Source organism: Antechinus flavipes, chromosome 4, assembly GCF_016432865.1.
Source record: "Antechinus flavipes isolate AdamAnt ecotype Samford, QLD, Australia chromosome 4, AdamAnt_v2, whole genome shotgun sequence".
NCBI classification, from domain to species: domain Eukaryota; kingdom Metazoa; phylum Chordata; class Mammalia; order Dasyuromorphia; family Dasyuridae; genus Antechinus; species Antechinus flavipes.
This window is the reverse complement of record NC_067401.1, coordinates 476,124,908-476,151,728: the sequence shown is the minus strand read 5'-3', so window position 1 is coordinate 476,151,728 and position 26,821 is coordinate 476,124,908. Positions and strand designations below refer to the sequence as shown.

The 26,821-nt window shown below is 48.6% G+C and overlaps 1 protein-coding gene across 1 annotated transcript in view; it reads left to right on the top strand.

Annotated features, from left to right (window-relative positions):
• Nucleotides 1–2,228: 2,228 nt before the first annotated feature.
• The window catches only part of ELAVL4 (ELAV like RNA binding protein 4), a 138,003-nt gene continuing 113,410 nt past the window's right edge, over nt 2,229–26,821 (top strand). Inside the window, exon 1 of the mRNA XM_051999728.1 lies at nt 2,229–2,364. Within this exon, the coding sequence (XP_051855688.1) occupies nt 2,347–2,364 (18 nt within the window). The 5' untranslated portion in view covers nt 2,229–2,346. The remainder of the gene's footprint in view (nt 2,365–26,821) is intronic.

Genomic DNA, 26,821 nt, shown 5'->3' with positions numbered 1-26,821 from the left:
ATGAAGGAAGAAAGGATGTAGAGGAAAAAGAAAAAGGGAAAGGAGGAAGAGAAAGGAGAAAAGGATGAAGGAGGAAGAGGAAGAAAAGGAGAAGAGGAGGGAAAAGAAGGAAGAGAAAGAAAAGGAGGACAAAGAGAAGGAAGAGGATTTTAGATTTTGTGCTGGAAGAGACCATCCCTTCTCATTTTACAAACTAGGAAATTAAGCCTTGGGGGTTGGCTTTTTCAGTCCTGTGTGCCTCGTTGTGACCCCATTCAGTGTTTTCTTAGCAAAGATACAGGAGCGGTTGGCCATTTTATAGAAGAGGAAACTGAGGCACCCAAGATTACAAGATGACTTCCCTGAGGTCACACAGCTTGTGTTGGAGGCCAGATTTGAACTCGTGAAGATGAGTTCCCGACTCCAGGCACAGCACCCCATGCATTGCTGTCTAGCAGCCCTCAGGGGGATGGAATAGGTAGACTCGGTTCAATTTAAATCGATTTTCTTTTAATTTTGTCCTTACCATGTGTGAGGGGCCAAGTGCACCAACTGGGTCCTAAGAGGGATGTGCCAGAACATGGAAAAGTACCATAAAATGTGGGTGATGGCGCAAAGGAGAGAGCCAGACTAACAGTCCGAGGAAAAGACAAAAGGAAGAGAGAACACTTTTTCAGCCAGGCGGAGAGGGACGGTGATCCAGCAGGGCTTCCTGAAGGAGGAGGGTTCTGAGAAAAAAGGGCCAAGGAGGGCCGACCAGGTATGGACGGAGATGACGGGAAAAGGACGGAGAGGGAAGGTGGAGCCAGGCCACGAAGGGTCCCCTGAAAAGGGCGCGGGGGGAGGGCCCGGGATTAGAACTTTGCTCTGCCGCGAACGTCCCAAGATGGGGATGATCCCCGGAGCCCTTCTCTCACAGGGGCTTTGTGGAGATCCCATGAGCCAGAGCACTGTGGCCAATCTAAGCGTTAGAGAAAGGAGAGCTATTATTATTAGCTCTAAAACGAGGGGGTGGGTGGGACCACAAGCCCCTTCTAGCTGTGAATCCTGGGACTCAAGTCCTGATTGGAGGTCCGGGCTTTAGGAATGTCCCCCTGGCAACTGCCGGGTGGACGGTGGCCCTCAGAGAGTGGCGAGGAGGGCGGAGGGGAAGAGGGACGTGGCGGAGGGGGAAGGTGGCAAGGAGGTGGCTGAGAGGCGATGGGCGTGGGGGAGGGGACGAAGGCCGAGGAGGGGGAGGGGACGGAGGCAGAGGAGGGGCAGTCGAGGAGCCTCCGGAGGCTTCCGTCCCGGGCCACTGAGGAGGCTGGTCGTGCGGTGGGCACAAGTGGGCAAGAAAAGCACCTCCGGTGTGGGAGACAGAATCTGGGCCTCCTGTGGGATGTCCCCGAAGAGCCAGACGCCCGGCAGGCAGGTGGGGACGAGGAGGGCTGTCTGTACCGATTTGGCAGACATCTGTGCAGGGATGATAATTGAGCCCAGGGGAGCTGGTGAGATCACCGCGTAGAGAGAGCCCAGGCAGAGCCCCCTCCCCGCCCCCCAGCGGGGAAGGAGGCCGAGGCGGCGTGACCGGAGAGGTAGAGGGAGAGCGAGGGGGCACTGAGCGCCTCCCGATGCCCGGCGAGGAGTGAGGATCGGGGAGGAGGAGGAGGAAGGGAGCTGACCCCGTCCCAAGCTGCCCCGGGGGCCGGGGATGAGGGGTGAGGGCAGTTTAGACGCAGCCGGCCCGAGGCGAGGGCTGTGTCCGGTGAGTGGGGGCACTTTGGCGCGGCACACGTGAGATCCGAGCTCAAGGTCTGGCTCCCCCAGCTCCTGCCCAGGTGCGCTCAGGTAAGTCACGGTCTTTTCAGGGGCCTCAGTTTCCTCCTCCGCCTACAGAGCCCGGCTGCCCCCCTCTCGGAGTAGTAGGGCTGCGGGCTCCCTACGGAGGCCGAGCGTGGAATGGGGGATCGGGGGAGCTCGGAAGGGTGGGAACCGGGCCCCACCTGTGACCCGGAAGGACAGAGGTTACGGCCCCCTTCGGCCGGGCGAGGGAAGGGGCCCTGGAGGCTTGGGCGCCCGAGGCGCAGCGGTCCTGCTGAGGCTCCCGGCCCCTGGGGGGGCGCCACGTGGCCCGCCGCTGCCCTGGCTGCACGTGCGAGGCTTCGCGGAGGGGGCGGGGGCCGGCTCCCTTCGAACGTTGTGTCGCAGTTCTGCATCCGCTCGGCTCCCGGGAACGTTCCATTGGCTGGTGCGCGCGCTGCCCCGCGCTGCGCTCGGGCTCGGGCTCGGGCTCCGGCACCGGCTCGGGCTCCGGCACCGGCTCCGGCTCGTCTTCCGCCCCCGCCCCTCACGGGCCCCGCCACCACCGCCGCCGCTGCAGAGAAGATGCGCCTGAAGAACCGGGTAATGGACGGGGCGGGCGGGGCACGGAACCGGGGATGCCGCGACCCCTCCCCATCTCTTCGCCGGGACGGAGTTTCGCCCTTCACTCCCGCCTCCGTGGGCGGGGAGGGGGAGGGGTGGAGCTGCGAACGAGTGGGTTCCGAACGCGGGTTGCACGTGGACCGTCCCAGGCTTGGCGGGGCCTCGACTGCTGCCCTCCTGCCTGCCCTGGTGAGGGGAGGGCGAGTGTCGCCGCTCTCAGGCCCACGCCCTCAGGGGCTAGGCGCGGTGGGCTTGGGGGAACTTAAGGGATCCCTGGTGTTTGTAGGGCTTGGAGCCGTGAGTTTCCTCCCCAAAGATCCGTTTCTTTCCTGGCAGTGTGACGTTGGGCCAGTAATTTTCCTCTTTCTGTACCTCAGTTTCCCCTGTCAGAGGTAGTCTTAGAGGTATTCTAGAACCCTCTAGTTCCCTTGAAGCATGAATCCTGCCTTTGGGGGAGTAAAAACGCGGTTATTCCTTGGGGAGCCTTGCCCTGGTTGTAGGTTAACTCCCTCAGCTGTGGCGCCGAGCAGTCCTGGCAGGGTGTGGGGCGGGGGCGGCCGTTGTCATCCGGGTTCCCAGCGGGGAGTCCGACGACACTGAGTCCCCGGGATGGCTCCTCCCTAATTGCAGTAATACGGCTGAGCCCCTCCCCCCGGGATGGAAAGGGGGAGGGGAAAGGAGACCCCTTTTTTCCTGGCGCTTCCGGTTAGTGCCGAAGCTGCTGCCGGCGCCGGGCTGTTTCTTTAGGGTAGCCCCTTGAGGAGGGGGCTGGAGAGAAGTTGAAGAAGATTATGAGGGAGGGGCTGTGGGGGCAAGGTCTGCAGGTTTCTGGGGTTGGGGGGTCACCCCCCTTTGTGACTCATCCTGCCTGCTTCTCCATATTTACCCCCTGGTAGTTGTTTAAGCTGAAGTCTTGCCTGTTAGATCGTAAGCTTCTTGAGGGCAGGGACCAAGCAGCTCCCTTTGTTTTGCCGGAACTTAACCCTGGGACTTGACTCCCAGCAGGCTTGGCTATGAGGCTCGGTCACTGTTTACCAGGCAGACTATTTTCGTTACTGAGAGAGTGGAAAGCTCTTCCTCCCCCACCCTCCTGAAGACAGGCAGCCCTGCCGCCCCCCCATGTGAACCCCTGGAATTGTTGGGATCCCCACCATCCATTCCCCTCCCTGTGGGGGAGGGGCTTGATGGAGTGGCTAAGGGAGCTGGCTACCAGGGTGCGGGAGAGGTGTTGGGTACCTGCGGGACAGCCTTTGAAGGGTGGCTCCCAGCCACGTTTTCTGCTCCGCCTCCCTTGAGTCTCTTGTTTCTTAAATCCAGATGGACCTGTCAGCCAGCACCAGCAGCTCCACAAAAGAGGGCACAGTTGGAACATTTAACTTTTTAAAGATAAAGTAGGATTTTTGTTTTTCAAATAGAGATTATCATTTTTCTTTCCATGGGCTTAAGAAATTTGAAATGAATCTGCTTGGTCAGAGGTAGATGTCGTCTTTATCCTGGCATTTCTAGCTAAAATAAAAGTTCTGGTTGGGGTTTGTGGGGGAAAGGAAGAAGGGTAATGGATAGATTCAGGTTCTTATCTGGAAATCCCCTTCTGCCTAGGAGGGAACTAAAAATCTACTGATCCAAGGGCATTCATGTAGGAAATGAGGAAGCCAGGCTTCCTGCCCGATCTAATATCCTTCCCACTTCACAAGCTGTCTTTGGGGTTTGGTACAGTGAGTCAGGAGGATTTGAGTTTTAATCCTGCCTCAGACCCTTTATTAGCATCTGGGCAGATCTTTTCCTCAAGCTTAGCCTCCATTTTCTCCTCTACAAAATGGAAATTATAATAGTACCTATCTCCCAGGGTTGTGATGAGGATCCCGTGAAATAATGTATATAAAGTGTTCTGCAAAACTCAAAGCCAGTGCTAACTATTATTGTTATTAATGTTGTTGTTATGGGGATCATTTTCATTCCCAATGTTATAATCTGAGCACAGACCTGATATTATGTCTTACCTGAATTATAATTATAGTCTTGCTTTTTGTTTTTGCATTCCCACCATAGCCTTTAGTATAGTGTCTAACACATAGTAGGTATTTACTAAATGCTTATTGATGGATGTGGTAGGTGTTTAATAATTACTTATTGATTGCCCTGTTTCATTTCTGTTTCCGGTACTTAGCACAGTGCCTGTCCGTAGGCACTTAAAAAATGCTTGTTGACTGACATGGCAGATGTTTAATATTTGCTTGTTGACTGCCTGTTTCATTTCTGTCTCCAGAACTTAGCACAGTGCTATCAGATAGCACTTAATAAATGGTGGGCACTTAATAAATGCTTATTGACTGACATAGCAGGTGTTTAATAATTGCTTGTTAACTGCCTGTTTCACTTCTATCTCCAGGATGTAGCACAGCACTATCAGATTGTGGGCACTTAATAAATGCTTATTGACTGACATGGCAGGTGTTTAATAATTGCTTGTTGACTGCCTGTTTCATTTCTATCTCCAGGACTTAGTACAGTGCTATCAGATAGTGGGCACTTAATAAATGCTTATTGACTGACATGGGAGGTGTTTAATAATTGCTCATTGACTGCCTGTTTTGTTTCTATCTTCAGGACTACTTCTTTAGAGCCAAACTAGTTTGCCCAGTCCCTTCCTATTCCCAAAAGCCCTGGGACTTTTGTCCCTGCCCCTGGGCCCCTGATTGCTGCCCCCCCATCTCCTCTGGGGAGAAATTAGCTGATGCTCAGGATCTTGAGCTGACTGAGTGGGAAGATCTAGTCACAGAATCCCAGAAATAAAACGAAAATTCAGGCTTCCTGTCATCCAGACTCCAATTTCACGGGTAAGGAAACTGAGAGGGGGCTGGCCGGCCCCGCAGCTGGTGGGGGCGCACCGGGGCTGGGATTCAGGCTTCCTGACTCCTTCTCCCTGTAATTTCATAGCCGAGGAAACAGTTCTGGAGAAGGTCGGTGACTAGTTCACATGGGAGGTTCCCACACAGCCGGTGGTCACAGGGAGTGCATTTTATGAGCTGGTCCCCAGGCCTGGCATGGATTCACCCACCACTTCCCTGCCATCCTGGGAGTACAAGGGGAGACAAGGCAGTCCCTGGGCCCAGGACATTTGAAATCTAGGGGCAACATGCAAACACATCAGACAGAGCAGGCTATTGAATGGGAAACAACAGAGGGAAGGCACCGGAATCAAGAGGGTGGCTTCCTGGAGGAGGAGAACCCGAGTTGGATCGAATGTATGTGGCAGTGCTCTTTTAATGTACTTCTGTGAGTGTACTCTGTAGTTATGTAATATCTCCGGAGGCAGGAGGGCCTGAGTTCAAATCCAGGCTCTGACACTTATGAGCTGTGTGACCCTGGACAAGTCACTTCACCCTGTCTGCCTCAGTTTCCTCATCTGTAAAATGAACTGGAGGAGGAAATGACCAATCATTGCTCCAGTGCTTCCACCAGGAAGACCCCAAATAGGGTCAGGAAGCGGCGGACCGGATCGAGTAACAACAACGACAAACGGAACATTTGGGCCATGCCCCAAGTCGTGCTGTTTCTCGGCTGGGTCCCCTTCTTTTCATTGATGAGGTCGCCACCTTCGTTCAGCTTCTTACCTCTCCCTTGGAACAAGCCTTTTTACTTGTTTAATTACAGCAAAAAGCCAACAAGTATTTTTCTCTCTAACAACTCTGCCCAGTCGAGCAAAATAAATGCCCTCCTTGGCCACGTCCAAAGATGCATCTCCTTTGATGCCTTTAGCTCTTCCTGCCTCTGTCAGCCCTCATTTATTAAGCACCGGTCAGTCCACATGCATTTATTAAATGCTTACTATTGCTGGGTTTGTGTATCTACAGTGACTGTGGTCGCTCCGGTCGACACAAGTCTGAAAAGCCCTTTGCTGGCGATTGGGGAACATGTCTTCTTTTTATGGATGTTCATCTCTATGAGGGGAGGAAGTAGGTCCTTCCTTTATGCCCCCTGCCATCTGCACCCTTCCGCTAGCATTGTTATTAGTCAGCCAGAGGTGAAGCATATATTAAGTGCCTACTATGTGCCAGACACTGAGCTAAGTCTGGAGGTACAGAAAGAGGCAAAACAGCCCCTGTTCTCAAGGAGTTCACTATAGGCTGAAGAAGGAAATAATAAATCAATCAAACAAAAAGCATTTATGAAGCCCTGAAGGAGTTCACAGTTTGATGAGGCAGACAACAATCAGGAAGCATTTATTAAGCGCCTACTCTGTTCCAGGACCCAAAGTACTAAGTACCAAGGATGCAAAAAGAGGCAGAAGACTGCCTGTCCTCAAGGAGCTTGCAGTCCAGTGAGGGAGGCAGCCCGGAAACAAGCATGTGTGCTGGATAAGCACGAGTGCTGCATGCTGGAGAAGTCAGAGGTGATCAGCACAGGGGAGGGTCTGGAGTTGAGGAGGACTGAGGGAGGCCAGCAGGCGTGATGTGCAGTGAGCCGGGCACCGTGGTCACCAAGGGTGGCCTGCCAGCCTCCCCAGCCCAGCAGGGGCCCTGAGCCCATCAGCCAGGCCCTTCCAAGCCTCGGGCCTCGGCAGTCGTGGAACGAGAGCAGCTGGGGGGCTGTTCTAGAGCTCTCCAGGCTGCTGAGCTTCTGCCTCACAACTATGGTGGAGTAGGAGTGCATCTGCTGTGATGAGGACTGGGCAGGTGATGGGGCACCAGGGCCGAGTACAAAAGCCAAGGGCTCCTTTGAATTTCCCGTTCTCTCTGGGATGTCCCCTTTGCCCGCCGGACGGGCAGTCCTCCAGACCAGGACTGTACGCCCCAAAGCAGCGCCCGGGTCTGGCCAGTGTTGAATGAGGGAGGTTGTGTGCGTGTGTGCATGTTGTGTATGCGTGTGCATGTGTGTTATGTGTGTGCAGTATAATTTCTCTTTGTGAATGTTTTTAGTCTGGACCTTAAGGACGGCCTAACTTTTAAAATCCTCTTATTTGCTTCTGGGAAATGTGAGAAGCAGTTCGGGGGCCCTGTGCCTACTTTCTGGCGGGAGCACGGGTTCGCCTCCACAGCAATTTGACGCTGCTTTTGCTCAGCCTGACCCGTCTGTCCCTCTGTGGGCTCCGAGGCCGTGGCCTCAGTTTCCCCTCAGTGACACCCCCGCGGACAGAGTGCCACTTTGTCACCTTAGCCCGGCGTCCGCATTTGTGCTTTACAAAAGCTGCAATGTCATTCGGTGCCCTGTGGTTCTTGTTCTGTGCATTTAGTCAGCATTAAGGTCTGCGTGTGTGCTAGGGGCTGGAGAGACAAAGAAAGGTGCCGGAAATGAGATTCTGCATCTGGAGGATCTGGAGCACCCACGATTTAGCCCAACCCCCGCCTTCTTCCACAGGCCCTTACTGGGCTCATCCATGACGCCTGCAGGCAGGGGGACCTACACCCCCTTGGAGAGCAGTCATTTCAGTTGGACTTTCTTGGCAGAGATTCGGTCTCCTCTTTCTTTTTCCTGCTCATTTTATGGGTGAGAAAAGTGAGGCAGACAGGGTGAAGGGACTTGCCCAGGATCACACACCTGAGGCCAGAACTCAGGCCTTCTTGCCTCCAGACCTGGCCCCCTACCCACTGTACCTCCCAGCCCCTGTCCTCAGACAGCTCCTCCTTGTAGAGATTCAAGCTGAAATCGGCCTCTTAGTAGCTGCTTCCCCCCAACAACCCCCCGTTCTGGTCTCTGGCACTGAGCAGAACCCGGCTCCCTGCCCCCTCCAAACCCCTCCACTGGACCTCGCCGTCCTGTCCGGCTCATCCCCGAAGTCTCCGGCCAAAGGGTCTGGCTGTGCACATCCTGCCCACGCTGTCTGGGGGGGGCAACCGGGCTTTGGAGGCGGGTGCTGCCAGAGCCAGGGCTTGGAGAAATCCCATTCCGTGATTCCGTTTTCTTGGCCTGAAACAAGCGTCTGTGTTGACAGGTGACAGATCACGTGCCATGAAGCCCCACGGAAGCTGGAGCCACCTCTTTGCCCGTTTATGGCTTTTATGCAAGTTTGGAGAAGCCGTAGCTGACAGGTTCTAGGAGCCGGGCACCTAAATGGGGCTGCGAAGGATTCCTTCTTTGTCTTTTGCAGTTTTCAGGGAGGGAACAGAGTGTGAATCTGGGACCAGAAGACCTGGCTTTGAATCCCCTACTTGTACCCTATTGACTTTGGCTTTGGGTTAGTCACATCCCAGCTGTAGGTCTCAGTTTACCTTTCTGTAAAATGAGTGCCTGCAGGAGAGGAACTGGTGGCAGCTAAATTCTCTTTAAAGAATGGATTTCCTTGCCTCTCTTGGGCCTTTAAAACTATCCCAGAGCCCCAGGAGCCCTAGACCAGCATTTTGGGCTGTGACTTTGAAAGGGGGATTTTTTAAAGAGAGCACAGAGGCCCAAGTGAATCTCCTACTCGTCACTTCTTTCTCCCTTGATTCTCTTAACCTTCCCTTATCACTTCCTTTTCTCCCTCCTTCCGTCCCTCCCTCCCTCCCTTTTTTCCTTCCCTCCTTTTCTTCCTTTCCTTCCCTTCCCCCTTCCTCCCCTCTCTCCATTCCTTCTTTCTCTTTTTTCCTCCCTCTGTCCCTTCTTTCATTTTCTCCTCTTTCTTTCTTTTCCTCCTTTTTCTTTCTTTTCCTCCCTCCCTCCCTGCCTTCTTTCTTTCAATTTTTTCCTCTCTTTCCTTTTACCTTTCTTTTCTTCTTCTCTGTTTTTTTCCTTTTCCCCCTTTTGTCGCTTTCCCTTTCCTTTCCATACTTTTCCTTTTCCCCTCCACCCACTGCCATGAGGTCCAGAACTGGGCCATCTTGGCTCTGAACCAGTACCAGCTCTGTTTCCTGCCCCATGCAGGGTAAGTCATATATCCCAGGGAGGCCATTGTATCTCTGGGCCCCTCAGTTTCCTTTTCTATAGAAGTTCAAAGCTCCTTCCTGCCTTCTGTTCTCTGCGTTCTCTCTGGGGATCCCACAATGTTATCCCCTTGCTCTCCTGCCCTCCATGGGTGGGTCTTTATAATTTCCTCTCTTTTGGGTGAGACTGAAATGCGCACTGACAGTGGGGGGATGAAGCTCGTGGGGTCAGCGAGCACACAGGAGCTCAGAAGGTGCTCGGAGGCAGGACTCTAGGCCGGACCTTCCTGGTTCTGCCCTGCCATCCTTCTTGCCTCCCTTCTACAAGGCTGAGGCCCTCAGCAGCCCAAGCACACAGGGAAGGAATATCCATCTGCCACAGGTAGTCCCTGGCCTCTTACTGGGGACCCATCAGCTTGGCAGGGTGCCCCTCCTGCTCCAGGGCCTGGCAGGGGACCCCTTCTGCTCTGGGCCTGGCAAGGCAGCTCCTTCTGCTCCAGGGCCTGGCAGGGGCCCCTTCTGTTTCTTGGGGCAGCAGCCACTGCTGGGAAGGTTTGCCCAACCTTCCACCTCCCTGGGCCCCTTGGTGACTTCCACTGGCCCTCTGGGGCTCAAGAGGACAAGGACGACCCCTGCTCCATGTGACAGCCCTTCAGACCCTTAAACCGGCTGTTGTGTCTCCTCTGAGTCTCAGGGACTCCGGGCTCTTCCCCTGGTGCCTCCCTGAGATGATCATTCCCTGGACACTCCCCGGTTGTCGGTCTCCTTCCTATAACGTGGCACCCAGACCCGGTGCAGCAGTGGTGTGAGATGTGGCGAGGAGGGGCCCTAAGTGTTGTGGAGCACTAACCCTGCACATAGTAGGTGCTAGTTCCCTTGTTCTCCTGTGTTCTGTGTGGCCCCAGAAGTTGCTTGGAGGAAGTGTTGTTTGGGGCCTCTAGTCTGGGCTCAAGGAGGCAGGGAGGTCGCCAATGGATCCTATGAACTGGGCACACATAAAACTGGGCCTCTAGTTCAGACCACAGCCTTCATGAGTGGAGTGATTGAACGGGCTTCCAGCTCAGTCTGCCTGGAGGGGGCAGTGTGAGCCTCAGGAGTTATTCCAAGGGCTTGGGGTGTCACAGGGATTTGGGAGGGAATGATGGCCCAGTGGATTGGGGCGATGTGATGGGTTGGGATGCCATGGCGGGTCGGGATGTCGTGACAGGTTGGGGTCCCGCGAGGCTTCGGGATGTCATGACGGCCTCCCTGGCTGATCCGTGAATGGGACCCTCCAGCTCCCAAAAGTGAGGGGGATGTGCCCTGCCTGCCTTCAGCCAGGTCCCTGGGGGCCGCGGCCCGAGTGCAGATGGGCAGTGCCAGCCGATGGCCCAAGGATTTCCTCTGAGGCAGGGAAAGCAGGGAAAGCTTTCTCAGCTTATTCATGAGGGCGCTGTGAGTCCCTTCATATTTGGGCATGAATTAATACTTGGGACTTCTGGGGACTTTGGGTCACAGATTAGAGTTAGGGCTTGTGAGTGGACATCAGAGGTGGAAGGGGTTCACAAAGCGCAGGTTTCTGGGTGCTGAACACTGTCAGCCGGGGGTTGCGGGGGGGGGGGGCGTGGTGCAGACAGAAAGATTCCTGTTCCCGAGTTCGAGTCCAGCTGCAGACACTTCCCTGCTGGGTGACCCAGGCCAGGTCACTTTGCCCTATATGCCTCAGTTTCCTCATCTGTAAAAGGAGCTGGTGAAGGAAATGTCCAAGCCCCCCAGGATCTTTGCCAAGAAACCCCAAATGGAGATCCCGAGAGCTGGACACAAGGGAGGCAGAACCTGGAGCTTTCTGCCATTGTTCCCCCTCCTGGCAAAGCCCCAACAACCTCAGGTCCCTGAGAGCCCCCCCCCCAGCCCTTCGCCCCCTCTCACCAGCCCAGGGCAAGCTCGCCTTCTGCTTGTCCCGTGACTGTTGTTGGGAGCTCGTTACCTTGACCCCTGCCATGAGTTGCCTCTTAATGTTCTCATTTATCAGGAGCACATGCTCCCACCAACCTCGAGCCAGGAGGATTTGGTCTTTGCTCCTGGAGGCGAGAGGGTGTTCCCCAAACTTGTGGAGGAGGGCACTGAGGATATGCTTTAGTGCTGTTTGTGGGCTGTGTGATGGACCAGATGGAGACCAGATAGGAGGCCTTCAAGCCAGTTTGTGAGCTGGAGGGGGAGGGACCCCGTGAGGAGTGGGGGAAGGGAAGTGTGGCCAGGCCACTGGAGAAGACAGAACAGCTGTTTCCTGGTGCCATTTTCTGCATTTTGTTGGAGGGAGGCGAGCGGGCATCTTCCTGTGGGCCCAGGGCTGCCAGAAGGACCTTGGAGACCGTCCCCAGTGTCTCGCTGGAGTCTCCTAGGGGCTGGAGCATCGGTGACCCCCGGGAGCTTGGGAGCCTGGGGTGGTGCTCCAGTCATTGGGGGTTTTCTGAGAGGAGACATGGAGGGGTCTGCCTCCTGGCCAGAGCTTTGTGCCACCCGGGGCCATCCCACTCTTTCCCAGCCATGGCCCTTCCTCCCCGAGCTGCCCCGCTTTCTTTTTTTCAGTCACATGAAGGAAACTGGAACCACATGAATTACATGACATCAGTTCTCTTGTTTTCTCTCTCTCATTTCTTGATTTTTAAAGTGGACATATTTTCTTCACAATTGTGTCTCCAGAAGGTGGGAGAAGGGTGACTTTGGCCAATACCACTGAGTCTTGCAGATTTTCCCAAGTGGGGCCCGAGGCTGGGGGCTCAGAGATCGGGACCCCATCTTTGGGGAGCAGAGCTGGCAAGGGTATCCCCTGGATAGGCAAAGAGGGCCCCGTGGAAATCAGCTTTCCCTGGAAATTAAGTGGAGCTTCCCAGTGTTGTAAAGACCCTCCTCCCCAAGGATGGATGGCAGCTGGACTTCCTTCCTCCACTACCATGAGGGAGCAGAGGAGGCTGTGGGCCTCACTCTCCAGGGGACAAGGGGCGATGCTTTCTGTTTACAATAATCTGCACTGGAGATGCACTTCCAAAGCGTCATGTGAGACGTCTACTTCATGGGGTGGGGATGGGGGGGGGATGCCTTCTGGGGATGGGCTTTGATGAACATATGGGAAGGATTCCGAGCAGTGTCCTGCTCCCCATTTTGTTTTTGGTCTCAATTTCCCCAAAAAGGCAGCGCCCCAGAGGTGTCCCTGCAGGCACTAGCTCTGAAGTCCTGCTCGTTGCCTGAGTCACGCAGCTAGCAAATGTCTTGGAGCGCTAAAGTGGGTGCTGTTTCATCCCTATTTTAAGGAAACTGAGGCTCTGAGGGTCACACAGCCAGTAAATGGAGTGCTTTCCCAGTGAGAGGGGTCTGGGAGCGGGGGACTGCTGGCCAGCAGATGGGGAGCCGTATGGAGTGACTTCTGGGGGATCTGGAAGTGGGGGCTGCTGGCCAGCAGACAGGGGGCCCTGCCCACATTTTCCCTAGCTTGGACGCCCAGTGATAGCTGCAGCACGTATCAAAATGAGGACTTCACCCCAGACCCTGGACTGCAGTCATAGCCATTCTTCCTGAGGGTCTCTTCTTTTGAGCTGGACCTTGGCCCCCCTCTCCGTGGACACTTATTTCCTGGGTCTCTTCTTTTGCCTCCTCCCAGGGAGGTGGGCGGGGAACTCCCTGCGTGGAAGCTCTTTTCATTGGTACAGATGGGCAGCTTAAGTTACAGCTGTTAGAGGTTCAGGGGTCTCCTTTGGCACCGACTGCCTCAGAGCGGGTGGGGGGTGCCGTGGAGAGATCCCTGCCCTGGGATCTTGTCCCAGCCCTTCTATTTATACAGGACCCGTAGGAGGAAGAGAGCTTTCGCGCTCAAGGGTCTGGAGAGTAAACAGCCAAGCTGGTCTCTGATGGCAGGCCCTGTAGCTCCTGACCTTTCTCCCTTCTCAGCTAGAGTCTGGGGGTCCCTGGATCGGGGCTTGGGAGCTGCAGTTCCTGCCAGCTTTCTCAGACCCTCTACTGGGGGTTATGGGCAGGCTCTAGAATAAGGGGGTTCCCACCGGCTTCACAGGGATCAGCCGGACCATCCTTGGTGACTTAGCTTCTGACTCCCATGAGGTGGGGGCTGGCTCCAGTTGCCCCCCTCTCTCTAGGCAGCTCTGTGTTGCGGAGGGTTGACTGGGGGCCTCCGTGGGCCGTTCCCCTCTCTTTCTTTTGAGCCAGGCAGGGCCGATAGTGCTGGGAGCAGGCCCGTGCTCTCTGCTGAGTCAGAATTCCCTCCCTAAGCAGGAGCCAGGCAAGCAGGAGGCTCCATGCTTTACAAAAACAAACCCGACTAGAAGCAAGGGCCGTATGGAGGCCTCTGAGATCCAAGATCCACTTGGTCCGGACGCTGGTTAGATCTTTTAACTCAGCGTTCAGGTGTCTCTGCTCTCCTGGGGAGGGGGCTGGATCCCGTGGTTTCACTACCCATAGTGCAGGGGGCAGGGAAGGAAATGATGAACGTGCAGGAGAGCAAGTGTCCTTGGGCAAGCCCATTACCGGGGCCGGCTCTGAGCCTGCAATTAGGAAGCTCTGAGTTCAGATCTCTACAGCTGCAAAACATTTGCTTGCCTCAGTTTTCTTATCCATGAAGTAGGCATGATGATAGGGCCTCCCCCCAGGAAAGATCAGGTGAGATCTTTGTAAAATGCACTGCAAACTTTAAAGCTCTAGCTAACCACCAGCTGTTACTGTTCTTATTGTTTGTTCTGCAGTCAGCAAAGTCTTTCGTATTCTAGATCTTATGTTACATGAGAAGGGAAACTGGGGGAGCGACGGGGAAGCAAAGTTGTCTTGCAGCTGATCTGAGTCTTCCATGTTGGTGTCCAAAGCCTCCTCCCGCAGCTTGTGCCCTCCCCAGAGACGTCTCTTACCCGCTTTAGAACATCTAGCTTGCCTGCTTCCTGCGCTCAGTCAGTTTTTGGAGTGTATACAGAAGGAGCAAATAAGGAGAGGAAGACGGGGTGGAATCCTGTATTAAAGACAGGAAAAAGACCAAGTATCATGTACTGGCCTGCTTCTGTGCCAGGTGCTATGCTACGTGCTTTACCATTATTCTCACCTTTTAGCAGTGTTTATTTCATTTTTTTTTTCACAAGGGATGGGCATTTTAGTCACTTTCTTTGCATAACTCTAAATTGATTTCTGGAATAGTTGGACCAGTTTGCAAACCCACTAACAATGCATCAGTTTGTCCCTTTTTCTGCAACCCTTCCAACATTGACTTTTCCCATCTGTTCTTCTTGGCTAACTTGATGAGTATCGTGGGCCAGGAAGTCTAATCAAGAACTCACGTGTGGGCCATTTGGACAAAAAAGATGCAAAAGCTGTCTTGGAGGGGCAGCTAGGTGGCGCAGTGGATAGAGCGCCAGCCCTGAAGCACCTGAGTTCAAATTTGATCTCAGACACTCATAAAAATTAATAATAATAATAATAAATAAAACTGTCTTAGGACTTTGATGGGGAGTGCCGAGGTCTCAGGGCACTTGCTTGCCACCTGCTTTCCTCATTCATTAAAGAGTATGCTCGGTCGTCCTCATTTCCTTTAAAAATAAAAGGATCCTTGAGCTTGGCTCTTTGGTCCAGGGAATGTTGCAGACAAGTTTCCCTGGACTTCCTGGATTAGCTGGCAGCCAAGCTCGGGACTCTCCGGACCTTGCCTTGGTGTATGTAGCGGGTGTCCCTGGCCACCTTGTGGAGGCTGATGTCTCACTCAAATGGAAGCTTCTTGAGGGCAGGGCCTGCTGCTTCTGCATCCTAGCATTTCTGACCAAGCCTTTGCGCAGCGAACGCCTGGCAGCTTCTTGACCCACCTGCTTGTCTCCCATTTTCTGCTGCGACCTCAGTTTAAGACCGCGTGCCAGAAGCTGGCAATGTTGTGGTTTGGGACTAGGGCGAGGTCAGTCTGAAGCACAGGGCCCCAGGGCTCTGTCCTTGGGCCTTCCCACCCGTCACTCTGAGTCCTGCCCTTCTCAGCTTGGCTCCCACAATGACCCCCAGCAGAGTCAGTATTGCAGCCCTGCAGCTCGTTGCACAGGGTGTGTGTGTGTGTGTGTGTGTGTGTGTGTGTGTGTGTGTGTACTGCATGCATTTGCACACACATATATATCCACATGCATACATACACACACATGCACATGTATGTACAGGGTGATTATTGCTTTTGTTTCTTTGATGATAGTATCAATAATGAGTCCCTGGGAGGCAGTCAGGATGGCAGAGTAGCAGAAGTACATCAAGCTTTAGCTCCATAACTCCTCTAAAAAGATCTGGAAAATGTGGGAGGCTGAATCCAGATCAAGAAATCCAAGAAGAAAGGAGTGAATCCTTTTTCAGAGCCAGATTAATACAGGAAGACAAGAGGTCTGTGGACACTGGGGACAGACTTTGATCAGGAATAAAGTGAAATGTATTAAGGATCAATGCAGATTGCTGCATTTAGGTTAAAAATCTGAACTTCCTAAGCATGGATGGGATGGAGGGGGCTATGAAAAATGCATCAGAGTTTTGGGGGGTTGCAAGCTCAGCCCCAGTCTTATGCTACATTTGCAACCATATGGGATGGTTTGTGGGAGACTTTCTTACATGACAGAGTTGCCGACCGCTCTGACCTCTACCCTGTACCCCCCAGACCACATCTGGAGCAATCTGCCTGATTCTGGAGCCCACAGCTGGAGAAGGGCATGTACAAGCTGGAGTGTATGGGGGGGGTGCACTCGTGCCTTGGGGCAGGGCCAGGCTGCCGTGAGGGTAGTGGAGGACACAGCCCCAGGATCCCCTGAGAGGGCAGTTGGAGAGAGAACCTGAGAGCTGCCATCATGGACTGGAAAGAGGATCACATGGAAGAGAGCTGGGACTTCTTCTCCCTAGGATTCTTCATGGAGCTAATGGAAGAATCCAGGCTCCACGTAAGACAGACTTGGGTTTCCACATTTGGAGTCTGAGGACTGAGGTTCGGATCTCTCTCTGCTGCGTGACCATCTTCACTGGGCCTCAGCTTCCTAATCTGTAAGGTGAGGGGGTTGTCCCCATAGTTCTAAATCTGGACTCCAGGGTGATGAGAATATTCCTGCTTAGTCATTCCTTGCTCATCCCGCACCTCTCCATTGGACCTTTGGATCATCTGTAATTCCATCGTGGCCACGACAATGTTGACAGCCTGGGATCATGGCACAAAGGCCATCCAGACCACCCTCCTCCCGTGGGAGGCAGAGCAGCTCTTTGCATTGTCCATTATCAGCTCTTCGCTTGTAGACAGGTCATACTCTTGCCCTGTGGATCCCTTCCGGGAGCCAGGGGTTGATGAACATAAGACAGGGTCATTTGCAAACATCTGAAAGGTTTGGCCAATGGTCCCAGTTCCTTCTTTTGCTCAGACGACATCTGACAGCATGGAAGGCTGTTGGCCAACGAGAATCTCCCCATTTTCTGCCTGGCTGATGTCGATGATCCTCAAAACATGCGATCTTTCAGTGACTTGTGGGATTTTGACATGACTTGGTAGACCCCTTGTTCAAGAGAGCCTTTGGGGGTATGTTTTGCTCGAGGGATTAAGGTATAATTATAGCCAGCCAGCAGTTAGAATGGGGGGGGGGAATCTTGCCTTCTTTACCATTTACAATCAGCTTCATGATGGTCAAGAGATTTCTCGCTGTGGATTATTGCTTTGGACAGCCTGCCAATATCCTTGTCATGGAGGCTTTTGATGTGTATATAAGTGCAGATCAGGCTCTTAAAATTTTTGTAAAGTGAAAGTAGCCTTATGGGATGGTCACTATTGATTTCTTTTGTCTCCTTTTCCTTTGGTAATCCTAGGGGCCACAGTTTTTGCCGTTTCCTTCTCTCTTTCAGAGACTTTTGAGTGACCTAGACCTCCTTTGATACCTTGTTATACCCACTTGCTCATGCAACGTATCTTAGGCTATGGAGTTCAGGTTCATATGTGGTCACTTCCACGTGAGAAAAGTATTTTATTCCCAAAATCTTAGCTGATTATCCTTAAGTGCTCTTGAGATGACTTTGCCTGCTTGAGTTTTTTTGATGAGCTCTCTTTAAACTTGTTCTTCCCTCCATTAATCCTTCCTCAAGTATTTATTAAGTGCTTGCTTTGTGCCAGGCACTGTGCTAAGTGCTGGGGATACAAAGAAAGGCAAAAACAATCCTTAGGATTTCCACATTCTAAGGGAGAAAATGTTCAAAGAGCTGTATAGACATAAGATCTGTTACTTGATCTTCCACCATCTTCTCCTCTAAAACTGGCCTATGTTCTAAACCACCGTTGCCCTTGACTTCCGTATCCTTCCTCCGTTTGGCAGATCAAATGAAATGTCTGCTGACTTAGGGGTCTTTTTTTCAAATTTTGGTTTCCTTGTTATGCCACTTAATTAACACTAGTTAAATATCTTTCTAAACTGATTCTAAGAGGTCTCAATGTCCTTTCCTTCATCCATTTCCTATTTTCAGTCATCAGTAATTTGCTAAAATGGATTGAGTTGGGTTTGTTTTAATTGCCATTTGTTCTTCTCATTTTAAATCTTTGTTCTTTGTATTATTGTTTATGTTGGCTCCAATGAATGAATAAGTGTTCTGATGTTGCACCTGAAACAGATATAAGAATGACTTGGAGATCAGTAAATGTCGTTTCTTGTCTGTTAAAAATACATTCAACTAATTGTAGCTAGGGTATATGGTCTGGAACTGGCAGAGGGAACTCCTGGATGAAGAGACTCCCTGCAGATCGGCACCTTTATCCACAAAGTACTGGCTTGCGAAGTTGGTTAGCGCACAGGTGTCAAACGTGGCCCATGTGGCCACAGCGATCCCCAGGATGCCTGAAATAGATTAAAATATAAATATAACTGGGAAATGTTTAACAAAATAAATCAAAATACAGTGAACGGTAGATAGTGTGCATGGGTGGCTTTCTCAGTCATCATGTGCCCACGAGGTTCCTTACGTGGGGTTTGGTGGCCCCTGTTTCTGTTTGTGTTGGATACCACTGGTCTAGAGCATTGAGAGGTTAAGAGACTTGCCTAGTTCATACAGCTACCATGTGTCATGGGCAGAACTTGAGCCCCTGTCTCCGTAGCTCTACCCACATGGCCTCCTATGGTGGTTACTAGGAAAGATTCCCACTGCAGCGTTCTGGAGATCAAGAAGTGATGGAGGCAAAAAAATTAATCTCTTTTATGGATGAGAAAAACGAGACTTAGAAAGGGGTTGGTCACTTGCCCAAAGTCCCACAGCTTGGAGTTTTATGGAGCTGATGTGAGCCTGGGAAGTCCCTTGGTCTGACTTACTGTGGATGTTTCAATTTCCTGGTCTGAGGGGATTAAGCTAGATAAGAACTGACTCGAGCCAAGACTTGGCCCTAGATTTCTGATTCCAAGCCCAGTCTTCTTTTCTTGCACCTGTGATGTGAGGTGCTCCGGATGGGAGGTGGGCCTGAGATGCTCCGAGGCTGGGCATGAGGTACTTCGGACGGGGGTTGGATGTCCTCTGTGGCTCAGGGTCCACCAGGAACCGCTCATCTCTGCTTCCTTTAATGTAAAGTTACTGGGAGCTCTTTTGGACTCTCAACAATAGCTCTGAATTCCTCCAGGCCCCCCTTGCTGCCTCCTCCATCTCCAGCTTTCATTTAGTATGCCCCAGCCGTCCCCTGTTTGCCCCACTCAGCTAGGTGAGCTTCCTCAGCACGTGCTCACAGCAGCCTCCAGTCCTGAGGAAACACCTGCGCTGGGGAGAGCACGGGGGTGCTGCACCTGCAGAAGCCTCTCATCGCCTTATTTTGTGCTCCATAAATAGTCTGAGACACTCGTGGCTTTTGGGGGGGCCCTGCTTTGGACCTTCCTTTCTAGGCTTGGTGGGGCAGCTCCTTCCTCCTTTCACGCTGTGGGGCAGAAGAGGGGGTGGGTTTGTTCTTGGTCCCATGAGGCAGGGCTCGGACCAGTTCGGGGAAGGTTGATGGGAGGCTTGTCGCAGCCCTAAGTAAAGAAGAACTTGCCAATGACATCCAACAATTGGAGCTTCTAAAAGTGGAATGAGCTGACTCAGAGGATAGAAGGTCTTTCTGGAGATCTTGAAGCAGATTCTGGATAACCAATCAGTCAGTAAAAATGTATTAATTGCCTACTGTGTGCCAAGCACTGTGCTAAATGCTGAGGATACAAATTAGAAAAATCCCTGTCAGAGTTCATAATCCAGTGGCGCTTTGAAAAAGCCTGGAAAAAAAGAAGTTTCCAAGAGAAAGTTGGAGGTGGGAGAAGCTGGGAAGAAGGTCCCCAGAATCCAGTATAGGAAGTATATAGAGCTGGCAAGAAATGAAGGATTGGATGATCTGGGAGCCTTCTTTAAATGGAAGCTTTTGAATGAGTCTAGGAAACTGAGTCTGGGACAAATTAAATATCTGGCTCTAGGTCACAGAAAGGGAGAAGTAATCACACCAGGATTTGCACTCAGGTCATCTCACTATATGATTTATTCCAAAAGATAAATTATCAAGGGAAAATTCCCTCATTTGAGAAGAAGAGCTGGTAGCACTAGAAAGCAGTATGTCAAAAGTTAGATTTTTAAAGATAATTTCTTTTTTTAAGATAGCAAAATTCAAGAGTTTTATTTAAACTAATTACAAAATTTATGAAATTTCTGAGGTAACCAGATCCAAACCTTCATAGAGGAATTCTTATAATAAGAGTACAAAACACACTTTTATTATTTTTTTCTATTTTTTCCTTTATTAAGCTTTATTTTTCAAAACATTTAGGTGGACAATTATTCAGCATTACCCCTTGCAAAACCTTGTGTTCCAACTTTCTCCCCTTCCCCCACTCCCTTCCCCTAGATGGCAAGTAGTTCAATATATATTTTTTAATTTTTTTAATTATAGCTTTTTATTTACAAGTTATATGCATGGGTAATTTTACACCATTGACAATTGCCAAATCTTTTGTTCCAATTTTTCCCCTCCTTCCCCCTTTCCCCTCCCCTCAATGGCAGGTTGACCAATACATGTTAAATATGTTCAAGTATAAATTAAATACAAAATAAGGATATGTCTCCAAACAGTTATAGTCCAGTATATGCTAAACATGGTAGAAATATTTGTTAAGTCCAATATATGCATATATATTTATGCAATTATCTTGCCACACAAGAAAAATCAAATCAAAGAAGAAAAAAATGAAAAGCAAAATAAAATGCAAGCAAACAATAAAAAGAGTAGAAATGCTATGTTGTGGTCCACTCTCAGTTCCCACAGTCCTCTCTCTGAGTGCAGATGGCTTCTCCAGCACAAGATCACTAGAACTGGCCTAGATCATCTCATTGTTGAGAAGAGCCACATCCATCAGAATTAATCATAATATAGTCTTGTTGCTGTGTATAATGATCTCCTGGTTCTGCTTATTTCACTCAGCATCAGTTCCTGTAAGTCTCTCCAGGCCTTTCTGAAATCTTCCTGCTGGTCATTTCTTACAGAACAATAATATTCTATAATATTCATATACCACAGTTTATTCAGCCATTTTCCAATCATCCACTCAGATTCTAGTTCCTTGCCACTAAAAAAAAGGAGCTGCCACAACATTTTTGCACACGTGGATCCCTTTCCCTCCTTTACTATCTCATTGGGTTATAAGCCCAGTAGAAACACTCTTGGGTCAAAAGGTATGCAGAGTTTGATAACTTTTTGAATATAGTTCCAAATTGCTCTCCAGAATGGTTGGATTCGTTCACAACTCCACCAACAATGTGTCAGTGTCCCAGTATTCTCACATCCCCTCCAACATTTGTACTTGTCGTTTCCTGTCATCTTAACCAATCTGAGAGGTGTGTAATGGTATCTCAGAGTTGTCTTAATTCGCATTTCTCTGATCAACAGTGATTTAGAGCACCTTTTCATATGACTAGAAATGGTTTCAATTTCTTCATCTGAAACTTGTCTGTTCATATCCTTTGACCATTGGTCAATTGGAAAATGGCTTGAATTCTTATAAATTTGAGTCAATTTTCTATATATTTTAGAAATAAGGCCTTTATCAGAACCTTTGAATCTTTTTCCAGTTTATTGCTTCCCTTCTAATCTTGTCTGCATTAGTTTTGTTTGTACAAAAACTTTTTTAACTTAATATAATCAAAATTATCTATTTTATGATCAATAATGATCTCCAGTTCTTCTTTAATCACTTAAAGACAATTTCTTATACATGCCACAATAAAAATAGATAGGGGACCTGAATATGAAAAGTCATGCTGTTGAAAAAAAATGAGAAAACCCCAGATGAAGAATCTTTCATAATTGTGGTGAATGGAGAGAATCTTTAACCATATAGGGAGGGAATAGAGGCAGTTGTAAAAATAGATGTCAGTCTTGGTAAATTGAAAAGCTTTTCAAAAACAAAATTAATGTTACAAAGATAAGAAGGAAAAACTTGGAGGGATTCTTTGTAATCACATATCCCTGATGAAGAACTAATGGCTGAGATTTATAGATAACTAAAATATTTCTATGAGAAATAAGTAGAAAACTTGTGAATTTCCTGGCTTTTATGAAAGAAAGCTCTAAATTACTAATTATTAGAAAAATGCTAATCAAAACAAGTCCCAAAGTCCCAGACCATACTTCCTCTTCAGGTACATTGGATCATGCAGAGCCTGAGGGTTCAGATGAACAATTCTTTAAATAAAAACAAACAATAACCCCCAGGTAAAAGAAGTCCCCAAGATGTTAAAATGTTGTCCAGAGTTAGTATAAGCCATAGGCAATGAGATTAAAAGCATTAAGCAAGGAAGTTCCCCAGAGTCTCAGGAGCTTCCCACCAAAGTTCTAACGGTCTTTTTATAGCCTTCTTGCCCAAATAGCCCACAGCTAGTGGGCTTTAGTTCTTCTGGGGCAAAGAGAACTCAAACTGCTCCATGTTTGTTCCATGGGTTCGATTTAGTGATGGGGAGCATGGGAATTTGTCACCCCTTCCCTAGCCCCACTAGTGTCCTGGCCCACAATGCTCAGCATATTGGCAAAGGTGTTGAAAAGATAGGAAAAGTAATTGCTTGAGATACTTCAGCAAAATGGCACACTAATACATTATTAGTGGAACTGTGAATTGGCTTAGCCATTCTGAAAATCTACTTAAAATTATGCAAATGTACTCATTTAAGAAAATTAGTAAAATGTCTATATTCTTTTTCAAAGCAATTTTACTGCTATTTATCTACCTCAAAGGAGCTAATGAGAAAAAGAAAGCCTCATATATGTATCACTAAATATTTATGGCATTGAATAAAATCTGTGTCCTTGTAACTTCTACCCTTTTTTACCCTAATCTCTCTTCTGAATGATAGCAGTTTGATTTCTTGATGACAGCTATCTATAAATTAGACAAAGCGTTTAGCATTTATTAAATACTTAATAGTACCCACCGATATACGCAAAAAGAAAGGAAATACCCTCAAGAAGCTTCCATTCTAATGGGGAAAGACAACAAAAGGGAATTATAACCTGAGTGGTGAAAGAGAGAAGATAATGGAAAGAGGAATGAGTCAGGAGATGAGACAGAAGAGGATACGCCTGGAACTTCCCTGAATGGAGGTTCTGGGGAGTAAGTTGCTATTGGAGGAGGAGGAGTGGGAAGAAAACATCCACCCATTATTGGAAGCTGAGCCAAGCTAGATTGTGAGTGGGCAGGTGGGGAATCTTCCTTAAATATCCCACAAGTCTTTTGTTCTCCAGACTAAATAAACATTCCCATTTACTTCCACCTTTATGCAGTAGAGACCTTCACCATGTTGGTTATTTTCTGGATTCTATTTCAGGAGTGTGCTAGTAAATGTTTAACAACTGGCTCTTTGAAAATGTACTTTTAACAGGTGCTTTGAAATTTAATCTGTATCATAACAGTTTCTCCAGCACCTTCTTAAGTCTAAATAATCAACAAAAAATAAATCAAGCCCTAACTTGTAGCATTTTCTGATTTTCAAGGTGTAAATACTCATAATACAAATTTAACAATCAGCCCCTTTAACAATCAGCAAATCGACAAGGACGAATAACTGGGACACTGATACATTGTTGGTAGAATTGTGAATGGACCCAGCCATTCTGGAGAGCAATCTGGAACTATGCTCAAAGGGCTATAAAACTATCTACACCCTTTAACCCAGCAGTGTCTCTACTGGGCTATATCCCAAACAGATCTTAAAGGAGGGAAAGGGACCCGCAAAAATGTTTGTGGAAGCCCTTTTTGTAGTGGCAAGAAGCTGGAAACTGAGTGGATGTCCATCAGTTGGAGAATGGCTGAATAAGTTATGGTATATGAAGGTTATGGAATATTATTGTTCTGTAAGAAATGATCAGCAGGATGAATACAGAGAGGCTTGGAGAGACTGACATGAACTGATGCTGAGTGAAATGAGCAGAACCGGGAGATCATGGTACATGGCAACAAGAAAATTAAATGATCATCAATTGTGATGGATGTGGCTCTCTTCAACAGCGAGGTGGTTCAGGCCAGTTCCAATGATCTTGTGATGGAGAGAGCCATCTGCATCCAGAGAGAGAGGATTATGGGAACTGAGTGTGGATCAACATAGTATTTTCACTCTTTTTGGTGTTGGTTGCTTGCATTTTGTTTTACTCATTTATTTTCTTTTTTTTTTTTTGATGTGATTTCTCTTGTTCAGCAAGAGAATTGTATAAGTGTGTATACAGATTGGATTTAACATATATAACATATATTGGATTACTTGCCATCTAGGGATGGGGTTGAGAGGAAGGAGGGGAAAATCTGAAACACAAGGCTATGCAAGAATCAATGTTGTCAAATTATCTGTGCATGTGTTGTGAAAATAAGCTTAAAAAACAATCAGCAAACTCCTGTTCTCACCATCTAGTGATACTCACCTGTAGCTTATCAGTATCTTTCTTAAACTACAATGTCTAGAACAAAACAAATATTCCATATATCTTCAGATGTGGGAAGAATCTAGTGAGTGAGTCAGTCAACAATCAGCATGCATTTATTAAAGTACATACTACAATGTCTAAGTCCTTCCTCCTTCCTGAAATCCCTTAATGAAGCATGTTTCCTTGTTGTTTCTGGAATGCCACATTGAGTTTTATCATTTTATCTGTCTTAAACAAAATACTCTCTAGTCTTCTTGTTAGAGACTGCACTATAGCTAGAGCCTTGGGAATTTAACTTTAATGTCAGACACTAGCTTTTCCTGGGCAAGTCATTCAGTTGTTCTCTGCCTCAGTTTCCTTTTCTGTAAAATGTGTATAATTCTAGCACTTACATCAGAGGCTCGTTTTATAAAGTGTGTTGCAAAATTTAAAGCCATATTAATGCTAGCAATATTTATTTTTGCTTACTACTATCTGGTACTTAGATCTTTTTAATCTAATCCAGGAGTAAGACCCTCCTTGGTCAGTATTATAATCTAATTTTACTACTAAATTTACGACTTTGTTATCACGGGTATGTCATAACTCTTTACCAGGCTTGTGGGCTGTTTCTGAGATGTCTTCATCTGTTTTCCCTCTTTGTACAGGATCACATCTCCCTTAACCATCATGCAAATGCCCTTTGTATCCAGGGTTCCTTTAGGAACATTACCTTGATATAGGATGCTATATGACCCTCCACCCTCCTCTTAATGTCGTGTCCTGAATAAAAAGTCACCTTTCAGGGCTACTTTCTAATGACTGATTTCCTCTCATCAAATCTTCGGAGACCACATTCACCTTCTCATATTAAGAACCCTAATTCTTGCATGGGGATGTTTAAGGACATGACTTTGGTTGTCTTTACTTTCTCATTTTTTCTTCTGACTTTCTAGGTATCTCATCCATTCTTTCCGTATTGTAGACATTCTCTGTGGAATTTAGATTGGTCCATTTGCATAGTTGTCTCTCCCCCCTCCCTTTTTTTTCAATTTAGAAACCTTTTGATTAAATTTGCAAGATTCCAGGCAAGTACAGTGTTATCAATGCTCTATCTCTCATCTATCACTCCTATATTTTAAACTGTGGTCCAGAAGTCATATATGTAACTGTTACCCCAAATTCTCTGTGCGAAAAAGAAATCCTTTTAAGGCAAAGACTTAAAAAAATAATATAATAGTTGCCAATTGTTTGTTGCATTGAATTAAGTTAGATGTCATTTTTGGAATATTTGGCACTAGTTTTTCTGTCTTCTGAAATTCTTCCTGATGCTGATGAAATCTTTTCTATTAAGCCTTCTTTCGCATTAGCACAACGAGGGACTGAGGCTTTAGAATCCAAATGCAGTGCTTCCATCATCATCACTCAATTAATTAAATAGAGAAATGACAACAGATCTGTTCTATTTTCCTCCTCTTAGTTTTCTTCCTTTTGGTTTTTATCTATAGATGTTGTTGAGTTCTGTCACTTGGGTCTGACTTTCTGTGACCCCCACCCCCCATTTGAGATTTTCTCAGCAAAAATACTAGATGACTTGCCATTCCTTCTCCAGCTTATTTTACAGATGAGGAAACAGAGACAAACAATTAATTGACTTGCTCAGAGTCGCACAGCTAATAAGTATCGGAGCCTGGATTTGAATTTAGGTCCTTGTGACTCAAGGACTGGTGCTCTAACCACTGCACCACCTGGCTCCTCTATTTGTAAACCTATTTGGGGAGGTAGTGCTCAGCCTACTTTCTGCAGACTTACCTTCCATCAGTCTTTGCTGCATTACAAAGTGATATTTCTCCTCTGTCCTCTTCCTTTCCAGCATTTTGCAAATATGTTCATGTTCCAAACCAGCGCTGCCCCGTGGCATCTCTGAGCTTGGTGAGGTGCCCGTGGCTGCTTCTGGATGGAGCTCCTCATCACTTTATCACTCGTAGTGACGTAGCAAAGGTCCGTGCTGATTTCTGTCCCTTTATCTGTTTCCCAGATTGTTAAGTAGATCAGGTTGCATCGTTCTCTTGCCACGGTTAGGGCTTTGACCTCCGCTTCCCTAGTTAGCGGGGGAATGGTGTTGAGATGGGTGATTTAGAAATGTTTCTCACATCAGGAACCACTTGTTTCTTGTGTAAGATACATTCTCTTTTAGGTGATGGTCTAGGTTCACCTGCCTCCTTTCTGGGAGATATCTAGGAATGTCCATTTCAAGCCTGACCCTTCTGCTCCCCACTTGTAACAGCTCCTCGAACAAGTTTTCTCCCCTTTCACATGGAGTGGTGGCAACCAGAGCTTTCTTTTTGTCCTGAATTCTCCATCTAGAACCCTCAGGTATATTCTCCATTGTGCTTTTTGTCGGCCTGCCTTTCTGCACTTCTCACCGAAAAATCCGAGGGAACTTGCTTTGTTGTCTGATGTTTTTCCTCCAGTTGTTCATAACCATTCTCTATTTCCGGGATGGATGTGATTGACACTAGTTTTCAGGATTCTCTGTCTTTTTGTCTATTTCCATCCTGAGCTCTGAAAGATGCTATGGCCCAATTTCTTGTTCCCTTCTGCAGAATGGGGGCATTGGACCAGGTTTCCAGGGGGAGGGGAACCTTTTCAACTTTGAGTCTGTGATCCCTAAATCCAGTGACTTAGGGCATCTCATAAGACC